Here is a 14155-nt window from a genome sequence, read left to right as displayed (position 1 = left end):
TGCCTAGGCTCCTTCTGCAGGAAAAGGAGAACAGTGAGCACTTCTTGTGCAAACTTAGGAGCCCAAATGTCCCCAGAGATGCCGTTCTCCCTCCATTGACTACTGCAGGAGCCTTGGGACCTACTGCTGGTGCTATAAACACGCCTTTTAGTGGGGCAAGGACAAACACAGAGAACTAACAAAGACAAAATATACAGGCCAACATTCAGACTTGAGGACCCAGTTGTCCACTGCTTCATGCATATGGTGGCATTTTCATTTTATTCATGAGCAGCCCTGCAAAACCTGTCTCTTGGTTTCCAAGCAGCAATGTTTATGTTTCTACTTAAGGCTTTGCAGTGCAGAAAGTTTTTACATTAGTTACAAGCAAGGAAAGGACAAACATTTTTGCAATTCTCTGCACTTACTACTAGATTTATTAATTGCTTATTGAAAAAACTTTTACCTAACAGCATGTCCACATAGTCATGCTTCAGAAGGAAGAAATGGTTACCTGAGTCCTCAAGCAAAAAGAACAAAATAAGGCACCAGGCAGTTTTGGTAAGAGTAGGCACCTTCAGTCAGCCTGGCTTCTCACTTTTGGCCTAAAACACATTCATTCCAGCTCTGGATCCTTAAAGCTCCACATGTTCTTTTTCCTTTTCAGGAACAACTACCCTGAATAGCTTTGCATTCCTGTAAGAACAGGAGCCACCCTCCACCTTTCCCACAATGAAGCTGCATTTCAAATCTATTTATCAGTCAAAAAGAAAGAGAAAATAAACATTCAATGGATCAAGAAAGTTTCTCACCGTGAACATTTTCATAGTAAATCTGTTCACTTGCCTGAAATTAAATTAGAAGATTATTAGCAATAAATGAATACTACTACTTTGAGGGCATCTACACATGCACCAGAAAGAAAAAGATGGCAGTGAGGATGTCATGTTTGTAGTCTGCGCATAACCTCTGCTTCAGAGATATCTGCTTCAAAGAACAAGTTTCTTGCCTATGGTTTTGATTGCATTACTTCAAGATCTTATCTAAAGCATAACTCAGTCAAACCAAGCCTAAGGCCTTTGGCCAACAGTAATGTAGTCTCCCACTCTTCTGCTATCCGAAAGTCACATTCACCTTCCTGCTTGAAACATAGTAGGTCCATTGATAAATATTCCCCAGCACCTCTAGATCAACTACTCTAATTGCAAATAAACCAACTGCAGAGAAATATTCTTATGCTTCTGTCTCCTACTTGATCTATGCACAAGCATATTATGCAAGGTAGAAGGGCAAACACTTCAGTGTGCATCAATTCAAAATGATAAAGTAGGCCACCCTGAACATATGTGGCTTATGAATTCCATTTCTGCTCTGAATTTAAGTTTGTTTTTTTGGACTTCTCCTGCAAAGTTTCTGAAGTCACCAAACTCTGGGATTTGGTTTTGGCCTCCCAGTTAAGAGCCAGCATCTCCGTCAGGTCACCTGAATTTTTGTCATGTGTTCACATGCATTTCCAATAAGCAGACAGTTCCACAATCCTTCCAAATGCATGTCTGCTACAGAAGTAGGAGTAGATTCAGGAGTTCAGGTTTAGAGAAACTCCTGCACTTGCAAAATATACACAAGGAGATCAGAGCAGGCAATAACTTCTGCATAGTAGTATTTGCCCACAAGTGAGAACAGGCTAGAGTCATGGCCTCAGTCCTCACCCACCTCTAACAAACCTACTGTAGCACCTGTGCAGGACTCTAGGCAGCTTTCCACCCTTCATGAACATGGTTCCATGGGGACTGCAATCCCAAAGCCTTCTGTTTTGTCCTAAGCTGAAAAGGCATCTCCCCCCATAAAAGCTGAAGGCAAAAAGAAAGATAAATAGTAGGGTTTGCAGCTCCCTTGTACCAGCTACAACACTGAAAGCATATACTTCAGTGCACCTATTGCATAAAAGGGAAATAGCCCCACTTACCTACCAGAGAATTATTAACCAGATTCCTGTGCTTAACAATTCCTGAGGAACACCAAGACACAGCGTAGAGGCACTATAGCATGCATCTAGTTACCCTTTCAAATCCTTCATGCATGTATGTGTCGCCTCCTGGAAGGACTTTCTGCAGCTCTTCTAGACCCTGGCGTATCTGTTCCCTGAAACGAATGCAGATGCATTGTTAGATCCAAGATCAAATTTATCAGGAGCTGATATCCAGGCGAAGACATGCATGGCAGAACCAGATACAGAGGGGAAAAAAGAGAGTTAACCCAATGTTTATACAGGCTAAGGTAATGTCTGGATAGATAGAGCAGATGTGCTCCCAGTGTTCCCACAGCCTGGAGAAAGCATCACAATAGCAGCACCTCCTGGGTCAATATCCATACATTTCTTTCTAAATAAATATTCCCTGTGTAACCCTGGTCAAACCTCTGATGCAGAAGCAGAGCAGCTGACTTGTACCTGGCTCACTTTCCTCACTTATGCTTGTTAACTTGACTATACAACTGTAATTAGCTAGCCACAAAAAATGATACAATCTCAAACTATCCTGGCAACTCCAGTTTATTTCATAAGTTCTTATGAACTTCAGTTCCTGTTCGAACTGATTTAAAGATTAAAACCTTTCCCAATAGCTCATTATGATTCAGGGTATGTTTTAATTTTTTTAAAAATCCCAGGCACAGTGCCAGATCAACTGCAGGCTAAATGGGGTGGGCACCCATTTGTTGTTCCACTGAGCTGCAGACACCAAACTCTGGAAGCCAAGTACAGGCCAGAAGTCTTTAGGACCAAGATAAGACCCTGCAATATGTGGGGTGTATCTCTGAGCAAGCTATACAATCTTCATGGGAAACAGATTAAGTCACTGCATGCAGGGCCACACTGACACTGCAAGGCTGAATGCCAGAAGTCAGTTTTGTCCCTGCATATTTTAACTACTTCAGAAAATCCAGTTTGTGTGATCATGACATACCCTATCGCACATTTGCGAGGCTGATTGCAGCAGTGCATTGACATTATCCACTCTACAGAGCACTGACTCCCACAGGGAGAAAAGAGTGTCTGCTTTTGCAATAGGCTGAATTATCAAACATTCAAGAACTCATTCTGTACCTGCGATAGCCCAAACTAGTTAGACACTGAGCCATATATCATAGATGGGCTAGGGGCAGATATTTCCTCCATTCAGCTACCCATGCACGTGCCAAGCCAAAGCTGAATATAAAATTCAAGAGCATTTCCTGTGATCAGAACTATTTTTCAAATGTGAAGACTGAAATTTTAAAATACACAGCAAAGGTCTTTAAAATATGTCAATCCAGTCCCATTAGATGCACAGAGTCTTTCCAAAAGGGATGCTAAGCACCCTCAGTCTTCACATTCAGATGCTGATACACCACATGGAGGCACGGGCAAGGTAAAAGAGGTTTTGCCACTACTCCAGCTTCCTATTAAAAAAGGCCAGTGTTAACTAAGGGACCAGCATGAAGCCCACACCTTGTTTGTCAGTCTTCCAATAAAAACCAGCAGCTCTCCAGTCAGCTGGCTTTTAGACTAATACCATATCAATATCCTGTTCCCAGTCAACATTTCTAGGACAGCTGGATAAATAAGAAATACATTTCCACATGGGAAACTTAAGTGTCATAGCTTAGAGCCTTAACAGACTAGAGATCTTTGCAATGGGGTGTGCTCACAGGGTGGGAGACAGAGAGAGGCAGGGAATAGGTTTTTTAACCAAGTTAGATATGGTTCATTCTCTTTATACTTATTGTTGCAGTGAGTGGCAAGAGATGCTGAGGCTGGCTGGGTTTAATGCCATTTTTCGAGGTTGGTATGTATGTGGACTGCTCTTTAGGAAAGTGGCCAGTTTCCTATACATTCCTCTATAGTAGCTGCTCTGGTATGCAATTTCATAGACATCCAATATGTAAAACACATGCTGACTTCTACAGCCTTCACATGTGTTACATATATTTTTGCTCCACGTGGCAATGAAGTTAACAGAGGAAGCAAGAGCAATTAAAGGACCTCATCCAGCTCTCCTTGAAGTTAGAGTAAAAAGAAAAATCCATCCCATAGATTTTACTGGGATTAACTTGGGGATCTACAAGGGGATGACAGGAACATGCTTCAGAAACATGGCAATCAAACTGTCATTGCCAAAAAATATACAGCCTTGCAAGCTATCCTAAACACTGTTTGCCTATAACACACCTTCAGACCTCTGGAGAAATCCTGTTCACCTCTATCTCAACGGTATGGTATAACCTACAGCTTTCAACTTTGTTTTTATGGGAAGGAAGTTTCATCTATTTGTTTGCAGAAGAAACTCCCTAAGGATGTTTCAAAGGCAACAAGGCTCTTGCTCTCTGACAAAAGCCTGAAAATCTGTGGAAGGTAGCCTCCCTCGATGAAAGCAGTTTGAGTTAAAAGCCTACGCTGACAGAAAGACATTTAGAAGTTAAAATTAGGGTGGCAACCTCTGCCTTAAGAGGCCTTAATGCATTCTAGAGAATGAATGTCATATGTGAAAACAGACAGGTGATTCAAAGAATTAAACTGAGAAGCACAAAGGTGTCACAACACTGCTCACAGTGGACTAGGAAATCACTGAGCAAGGAAGGTGAAGGAAGCTACAACAAAGACACAAAAGCTGCCGTGCACCTTTAAACCTCTTCTTACCTGTCTTCTGTTAACCTCATTAGAATTGTCCCTCTAGTTGAAAAAACAATGAAGGACATCCTCAGCTGAGGGCTGGAGAAGGGGAGGGAAAAAAAATGAATTATTTTTGTAGTCCAGACCAGAGCTTACTGTACATGTAACACCAAACACACAGGGTGCTCTGATTGCTGTCTAGATTATAACTCAGCAGGATGAGAGAGACAGGACTGAGCAGCAAAAGGGGTTTTGCCCTGGGCCTTCCTAGTTAAGGCAAACCATGAGGAATCTTTCTAAAATTTGTAAGTAGCATGTGCATCATGACCTTAGGATTGCTAAACAAGAAAGGCTTAAGCGCATCCTGGTATCACCATGGAGACAAAGGGAGGCTAATTATGTTTATCATAACACTTTCCACCCACTGGCCTGGGGGATTTTTTCATCCTGTCTCAAGGCATTCAGTGCCTGAAAGCTGCAGCCCTAGGCCTCTCCCTGCAGACCCGAACTTCTGCACCTCAGGCAGTAGCCAGCCATCTCAGAAACAAGAGGATTCCTTCCCCACAAAAATATGAGATTTGATCCATCGAATTCAGGCAGGAAAAAAGGGAATAATTAGCTTATCTACTCCTGTTCCCTGCATGACAAAAATTTGGGGAAAAGCAGAAAGGATGATCTGACAAAAGCATTAAGAACTCTCTCTCCACCAGGTCCCTTGGTGGAAAGCAGCATGTGCTACCTGACTGCAACTGAGAGCACATCTCCTAGCCACTCTCACACACACCCCTCCTCATTCCGTTATCTGCAAGCAGCACTTCTTACCTTATGAACTTGCGGGCCAAATGTTCCACAAAATGATATATTTCATTCCAATGGTGCAGGACACTTCCTGATCTAGAGAAACAATTATTACAGGAGATATTAGTTTAATTGCTGCTATTGTTTTCCCAGCCTAATGTTTTGTTACACATTGCTCAGCTAGTCATTTCCTTTTATTTTGTTGAACACTCACTGTCTATATTCTTCCTTTAAAGACATATTAAACTGTAAATGACATTTCCTACTTAACCTTGAAGAGCAACAATAATTTACACTCCACGCTAGTGTTTGAGGCTACACTTGGCAATAACATACGGCAGTTACGCTAGACCTTTAGCACAGCCTTAAGCAAATAAACCCTGGGTGAGTGAAGACCTGTCTCTCTGCACAGTATTTTAGATTAATTCCACCAACTCACTTGCCATACCATTATGCAGAGCTTTTAACTCAAGTGTATTTTGAGAATAAAATGCAGTTGGAAGAACAGATTATTAAACTTCTCTAGTGTTTCCACTGTACTAGAGACTAGGAAAAGTAAAACACCTTAGGTCCACATCTCGACTGTTCTTGCTAATTCTTTCACACCTCAGTTAAAGGCAAACCAAACTAATTTTGCTCCTCAGGAGAATAAACCATGGACTATAATGGGATTGGATTATTCTTCATGTTATAAGAACCAGGAAAAAAATCAGGTTAATCAGAATCTTTCAGCACAAAGTGCCCCTTCTGGCATAAGCACTTCTACGAACACTGGAATATTAATATTGGAAAAAAATTCCTTCCTAGAGTTGGAAAATAAATGTGTCATCACTTATTTAATTCATTGACTACAATTAAAAATATTTATAGGGGAAATAACCATCCCAGCTTTAATAGAAACTTCATTGATCTGCAGTCTGAAGAAGAAAAGATGCACATTTGAGATGTTTTTTCACTCCACAGAAAGAAAAGGCGTCTGACCCAGCTCTGTTCTGCCTTAGATCTGAGAATGCAAATGAACAGCCATGAATAGTTTCACCCAAGTACTGCACACCTGGTACAGCCAACCCCAGCCTGGCTGCAAAGAGCATTACTTCACTTCCTAGCAGCACAGCAAGCGTGCAAACCACATTGTGCAGGTCAGACAAATTTCCTTCCCTATACTCCCCACACCTGGTTTTTATTTACAGCCATTCAAAAAAACCTTGGCCTTACCCACTTGCTCCATGATACCTCAAGCCATTCTTTCTCTGTGTGGCCCTAATATGTCCAAAGGCAACATTGGATGACATGCACTGAGGACCCTTGCACAGGTTCAAGAGCATATGGACCATCTGGAAAAACAGTGAACTCTCCATCTCTCGTTGCACAAAGGACTCGATACCAAATACACCTCTTTAAAGGTAACCTTACAGGCACCCCCATTTTGTCCGTGATTGTAAGGGACACATTGCAGAGGAGACCTGAGCATAAGCAAATGCTAATAGTGCTAGATTACTTCTTGGCTCTCTTTCCTCTCATCACACCAGGACTTGAAATCATTACTTGTTCCCCATGTAAATGTGTATCAGAGAGGACTAAAGAAACACCAACAGTAAAGGTTTTGATAAACTAATTAAACCACACGAACAGTGGGAAAATTGGTGTCTTATAACAGATGAAGGGTGAAGTACATCAGGACTTGCTCTCAAACAAGAAACTTAACCCCTGCTGCATCCAAACTGCAAACTGGTAGAACAGAGACACACAAAGCTCAATCCCAAGTGCAAATTCCTCTCAGATGTGTGGAATAACTCTGAGACCTTGAACATGACAGGCACTCCAGGTCCATCAATGCTAAATAGCCCAAATAATTCCCGAGAACTGGCCTGGAAAATAAATATTTATTGTCTTTATATGATGAGGCATAAAAGAAACACTTGACTTTATGGCAATGGTTACATCAGTCTCCAGAAGACACATGAAGCCAAGGCTTTGCTAACCATAAAAAAATTGCTACCTCCTCAAGTGAAACGTACATTTCTTTAGATCATATATCCACCTCTCAAAAAAAGTACACCTCATTAAAGTTTCACATGTCTTCTGAACCATCTGGTAGCAGACATGTGAAGCTAGGGCCCTTTCAGAAGCATACCCTAACCAACCTTCTCCTAGCCATCAGGTAAGATGACTATACTACACTTCATGTTAAGGGAAAATTTAGCTCTCAGCAACTGCCAACACAGAAGCTCTAGTTAGCCCCCACCTGCAACAGGACACGGCCCTAGAAGCTACATTAGCCTTTAAAAGTGTGGTTATTTCTGCCCCTCTGAACAAAAGTTGATCATCACTTAAAATTACTATTGCAGCAAGGTAGCTGGGAATGAGATCCAGCCACAGAGCACATAAGGTATGTAGGTCGGCATATAAAACTGTCATTTTCCGTGGCTCTGAGAAGTCCTACATTTTTTGAAAACAGCATTTGCCAGAAGAAAGCTTAAAAACCAGTAGCTCAATCCAATGATGTGTCAGTCAGTAAGTCAATAGCACATCCTGTTTAAGTGTTTGCCTTTGCAACTGTTGTTCCGCTGGTCTTAAACTCTTTGGGCACTTTTTTCAGGTAAGCAGTGCTTTTGAATTCTTCACACAAGTATGGCTGCACCTCCTGCTGCACCTCCTCGCCTGCATCATCCTCACTGTGTTCTCCCACCAACAGTCCCATCTTTATGCCCTCCAGAACAAAAATCCAAGCATCTGAAGTTACAGCTTTTTTTCCCCCGTGAAACCTTCCCACACATCTATTAACACACAAAAGGAACAACCTGAAGTTCAAGAGCAGTAGAATGTTAAACATCTATTTTAAGGAAATTTCTTACCATTGCTACAGTCATAAAAACAAACCCACTCTATCCCACAAAAGGAGGACAGTTTCTGCTTTCAGTTCCAAAGACACTGAAGTGGGGCAATTGGAATAGTTTACAATCCCTTTATTCATCACCTCTACCAGAGCAAGCTATAAAAGGGTCCCAAGATGAAGGCTCACACTTTTGCTGACCATACATTGCTCCTTCTAGCACAGGAAGTTTTCCACCTGTAGCTAGACAGCTTTCAGTCTACTTGCAGTTAATTCCCCATCTAGTCAAGCCCAGGTCTACATTTAGAAAAAAAAAGCACTCCTCTAATAAACAAAATACATATTCTGAAACACACTTCAGACTTCTTAGTCTTCACTTGGCATAAAATGGACAAACCCAACAAAACTAACCTTTTTGCAGTCTATAGAAGGTTTACAAAACCAGCATTAGCTTACAGGGTTCAACCTCCACAGCTTTCAGCTGTGTTATTTGGAAGCCCCACAGTAAAAGACACTTGTCACTTGTAAAGCCTCTCATAAGGCAGGCCAAGAACTCTGAATAGAACAAATATTTCCAAAGCTTAACTGCAAGACAATAAAAGCCAAATTTAAAACTGTTATCTCTTCATATGCCCAAAGAGAAACAAGATGGTCAGCGAGCCAACACTTTGCAGCTGAATGGTTGATGCTATAAACTTGCAGTTTAAGAACAGGCTCATCATGAGGATGCCAAATCCTCTTGCTGGAGAAAAGCCCAATAAATGGAAATTAAGACTAAGTAAACCATTATGCCTTTAACAAGAGAATGATACACTCTGTGGTCAACTCTGTTGGCATTTTGTACATCTAAACTAAATCCAAAGGCGAGAGAGACCCTCAACATGGCTCCATGGTTCCAGACATGGAGAGTCACGCTCCAGCTGAACTCTGCCCTCCAGCAGGTGCTTTTCTCCTACTCACTGTGACAAGATGCACCATAACCCAAAGCTGCAGCAACTCAAACCTCCTTACAGTTTGTCTTTCTTGCACTTTTTAGACTCCCTATTTCCCTTTCTCTCATTGCACCTTCACAGAATACACGTAGTTTTATTTAATTCACAAACTAGAAGAAAACAGAATCAAGCCCACAAACTCTTACACAAAGACTTCACACCAGTTACATGCACTGCAGCTGACAGAAGTGCATGAAGACACCTGCTGCAGAGACTGATGCTGATCCAAATTCTCCTCAAACTTCCACAGTTTTGGACTAACTTCAAGAAGTCTCATAGCTGTCAGAGGTTGCGTTGACCCAAAAAGTTTTGCAGCATCTTTTTATTGAGCTCTTCAAAAACAACACAAATGAGCCAAAAGGGTCCTTTGCCTTTACAAATACTTCAGGAGCAATTCTGAAAACACTCCATAACACAAAGATGTCAGAGATGTAATGCAATTCTTTGAGGAAACACTACTATACTGTGCCACACTTCACATGAGACAGCTCACCAGAGATACTGTCAAACATTTGACGTTATAGGGTCTATAGAGGTCCAGCAGATAAGCCTCTAAGCCTAACTGCAGTCCAAGAACATTATTCTCTTCCTGATTGGCAGGGAATACATAAAAAACCAACTAATTAACAAGTAACCATGGACTGATTTTACATCAAGCAGTAGACAAAGTGCAGAGCGCTGCAGGCACACCCTTAATCCTGGATGTAAGGTAGCTCCCACCCATCCATTTTGCCAAGTAATAGTTAACCTTAGATTCACCACTGGCTAAAAAACATGCACACAGGTCTTGACGGGCAAGGATTTCACATATTAATTTAGCTCATTGCATTTGCATGCCTACAGCAGACTTAGGAGTTAATTACATTCCTTCAGGCAACAAGCAAAAAAGACACAAGAATGTGCAAATTCCTTCATCCTACCCTGCTAGCATCCCTCAACCCTCGTGCTAAAACAAAGAAAAACTATGCCTCCGTATACTTGCAACCCCCTGCCATCCAAACAAAATGCAGACATGGCTCTGGATTCAGGCCTGTGATTCCACGAAAGCAATCAAGGAATCACTGACTAGGTCAGCAAAGATCAGAGATTATTTTGAATCTATTTCTGCAGACACTCAGTTTTACCATTACCTACTGAAGGCTTCTATTTCTTCTGATTAGAGCAGCTAGAATATTTTTCAGCTCTGTAAGGGTTCTGTGGTCAGCTCTGTTGGAGGGCTCACATTTCCCAGGGGAAGAGTCACCACTACTGGAAGCGGTTCACATAGGTCAGTCTCCCTGCCTGGTGATGTAGAGTGTCTGTCTGCTTTCCATCCCACCGTGGCCCCTACATTCTTCTACTCTCTCAGTGTAAATCTGGACTTAGTCCTACTTAAGTCATGCTAACTACAGCTACTAAAGCAAGATTCAAAGAAACAACTATTAGCCTCTCTAGGCCAGGAGTTTCACTTCAGTACAACTGGTTAAAAATAGATCAGCTGTCTGGTGAATAATGAAGGGATCACAGGAAACAGCTTGGATTACTTGCTTCGTTTTGCCAAGGATCTTTTAGAGCCAAGTTTTCTTTCACACACATGTACAGCTCCCTGTGTGTTTTCTGCACATGGGTATAAAATGCCTACTATTTGCACACAACAGGCAAGAGCATAAGAAATAACACCTTTGACATACAGAGGATACAGCAAAAGATTACTGAGAAGACTTACTCATTGTTATTCCTTCCTCCCTACCTGCAAATAAATTAATCTTGGGAGCTGCCTCTACCTAACGTTCCAGCTGTGCTCATGTGGGGTGTTTACATACTACAGCACTAGATATCATGTTGGTTAGGGGGTGGGTCATAGTCTTCATTAATTAGCCACATGGATGATATTTTTAGACTAACTAGACAATGTCAGCAAAAACAAATGTTTGCTTTATGTTTATGAACATCTCACTGCTTCCTCATTCTTCCTTCTTAATGAAGGCCCTATATCTTTTCTCACACCCAGGATGGAAATTCTTTGGCAGCATCTTCTGCCATATGTTTTGCTACCATTCAGCCTATGGGAACCTCAATCCATTAAACCCCTCAGCACCACAGTGACACAGAAGCTAAATGGACTTTAGTAGTCATTAAATCTAACCAGGCACTGAGGCAAAAGGGTCAGTAGAGGGCTCTAGCACTGCTGACTCCCAGGGCTGTGTTTATTGTTTTTATATTACTGCTTTGATCCCAGAAGTAGGTTGCTTAATATTTCAGTGGCTTTCTTCCACCACTGCAATTAACATTTCATGTTTCAGAATCTAAATCTCTTCTGCTTCAGCATCCTTTATCACTTTTAATAATTTTAAATCATTTTTAGAGCTATTTCAAAGAAAAAGCAGTGAGCCCCAAATCTATTATTATCATTTCATAGTTTGCCTAAAGGCCTCTATAGGCATCACCTCTCTCCACATTCAGGGCTTTAGCAGCACTTTTGAAAACATTCTCTCAACAATTAAAATGTAGAAAACCTAGGCTAAATAAGACTCAAGTTTTTTAAACTTCAGCTTAGCATCTGAGGAATAAAAGAAAGTTTTAAAGATATGGGATAATCTACTCCACCACAGTAAGTCTCCATCAGCTTCCTCAAAGGCTAAACAACCAGGTCCACAGCATATTGTACACATCAGTAGCATAAACACAAATTCCACTGGACACCAAGGATGTTTTTACATCAGACCTTGTTCATTTCTGCACCAGGAAAATCCCAGAAATAGGAATCCTGAAACTGTCAAAGCCAGATATTTTTTTTTGTTGGATATCTCAATACATACACTGAGGTAAGCCTGCCTACTTTAAAGTTTGTGCCAAGCTTCTTATTTCCACCCAAATTCATAACCCCTTGAGCAAGCCTAGAAAGTCATGCCTTTTAGAAACAGGACAGCACAGAACTTGAAATAAGTGGCTGTTAAAGCTAGATTAGCTCTGAGGTGTAACACAGCACTTCCATCAGATTTGAGAATACCTTCAATTCTGCTTCAGCTTTCAGGGAAATGCAGTTTGCAAAAGCTGTCTGCAGTACAAATCATGCTCTGTTTTTTTTTGTATGTAGCAATAAAAATATGTCAATTGGTAACTGAACAGCCAAGGCAACAAAATGCATTAAGCAGATAGATCTTTCCACTGAATAAAGTAAAAAAAAAAAAAAAATCTTTCCCCTGGAGCGTTAGGACAACTGGCACACTAAAATACCCAGTGTCTCAGTCTTACATTTTACCCAGTGTTTTGTAATAAAGTGTTATGTAATTCCAAGTCATTTATACTAATGGAATGTGGGAGCTACTGCAAAACACTCAAGAGGATCAGTCAGAAAGCTTCATCTGCGAGCCCTTTTGGCAAGTTGCAAATACTTTCCTGTCTCTGAAATTTATGGTTAATAATGTCAGTACCATTGCTCTGGCATGCATAGTCTCCAGTATTTCCAAACCTTTGGTTCAAAAGAACTGTTCTTAACCAAGAAAGTTAAGAGAATCATTTTAGCTAGTACTTTTTTTATACTTTTTGTAAATTGTTGTATTCTTTCAATATGAAGCTTTCCAAAGCTCAGCACATACCTATTTCACATCACTCCATCTACACTCTGAAGGCTTGTAAAGAGGCAAACTTAGCAGTGCCAAGAAGATGACGCTATCATAATTAGTGATGAAAAAAGTGAGGTAGGAAGTTATCTTCAGTATAAAGAGTTAAGCAGTCAAAACATGCATTTGATTAACAGGAAACAAAGAAAATGTGACTCAGAGCAGAGAAAATAAAGCTCTCTTTAAATAAGGCACTCTAGCTGTTTTCCATCACAATGGCCAAAATCAGACCCTTTCAAAGGGAGCAGCCACCTCTCAGAGCCCAGGCTTTACCTGCAAGTTGCTGCTCTAGAACGTTCAGAGCTAAGGAGCAAGCCGTACAGAACCAGATCTCCAAGCAGGCGAGCATTTCCTCCACGTTTTCAGCTACAGAATTAATGCCTGCAATAATAACTCTCCAACCCCTGCTTTCAGGAGTTCCTCAGCCTTCACGGTTCACAGGGAAACCAAAGGTGACCAGGGTTTTGCGCTTCTCCCAACCACTCTTTTAAGAAACTACAGGGTCAAGTACACAATAAAGCTTCTATATGAACCACAGCAAAATTTATAACGATTTGATTTACAGAGCACAATGGGATTATGTACTAGACCTACCAAAGAAATTACCACAACAAAAACAAAGCCATAGTTGTGAGGAGTTTCGCAGGTCCATCAGGGATGCAGCGAGTTCTACAAAACCAAAACCCAAAGAAAAACTCCTCGGTATCAGTATATGCCATGCCAGTTCATGCCTAGAGAAAGATTTCTTTGAAAAAGAAGAGAGTAGAACTGACTTACTTGTCTAGAATGAAATACAAATCAAATCCTCCGTAACAGGCAGGACCACCATTCTCTCTCTTTCCACCTTGTCCATCACAGGCTAGCATAAAAGTTGCTAGGAAAAGACATTTCAAGCCAAGTCTCAAGATGCTTTGCTTTGTAATAGCCATTATATCCAGAGAGAAGGAGAAAAAGAAATCTCTTCTTCCAAGGCTCTTTTATTTCACAGGTTTCGCCACAAAAGCCATTCAATGACCTTTAAAGGTATAAACGTATATTTTATTCCTTAAAACTCCACTTGCAACAGTTGTCCTCGGGAATTGCAAGACTTTCCCCCTTGTTTCCCTTGCACTTCTGTTTCTTGGTTTCAGATTTCAAGATGCACAATACTGTATTTCACTTTTTTTTTTTAAAGGGACTTGACCCTCAGTCTCACTTGCAGCTCTCTGAAAGCAGCACCATTGTTTTGCAAGAGAAGGAGCAGCCTCCTAACAAATCTTGCTTTGTCACAGACTTCAGGGAGGGCTTGAGGTTTTTCCCCCCC

General features: G+C 41.1%; 1 protein-coding gene across 1 annotated transcript in view; it reads right to left on the bottom strand.

The window, feature by feature from the left end:
- ANTXR1 (ANTXR cell adhesion molecule 1) overlaps nt 1–13781 on the bottom strand; it is a 99262-nt gene extending 85481 nt beyond the window's left edge. The window contains exons 1-5 of the mRNA XM_068421421.1: nt 13630–13781; nt 5450–5521; nt 4655–4726; nt 2040–2121; nt 792–825 (exon numbers count right to left, since the gene is read on the bottom strand). Of these exons, the coding sequence (XP_068277522.1) occupies nt 792–825; nt 2040–2121; nt 4655–4726; nt 5450–5521; nt 13630–13781 (412 nt within the window). The remainder of the gene's footprint in view (nt 1–791; nt 826–2039; nt 2122–4654; nt 4727–5449; nt 5522–13629) is intronic.
- Between the last annotated feature and the right edge of the window lie 374 nt (nt 13782–14155).

Source organism: Nyctibius grandis, chromosome 33 (genome assembly GCF_013368605.1).
Source record: "Nyctibius grandis isolate bNycGra1 chromosome 33, bNycGra1.pri, whole genome shotgun sequence".
NCBI classification, from domain to species: domain Eukaryota; kingdom Metazoa; phylum Chordata; class Aves; order Nyctibiiformes; family Nyctibiidae; genus Nyctibius; species Nyctibius grandis.
This window is presented reverse-complemented; position numbering and strand designations above follow the sequence as displayed.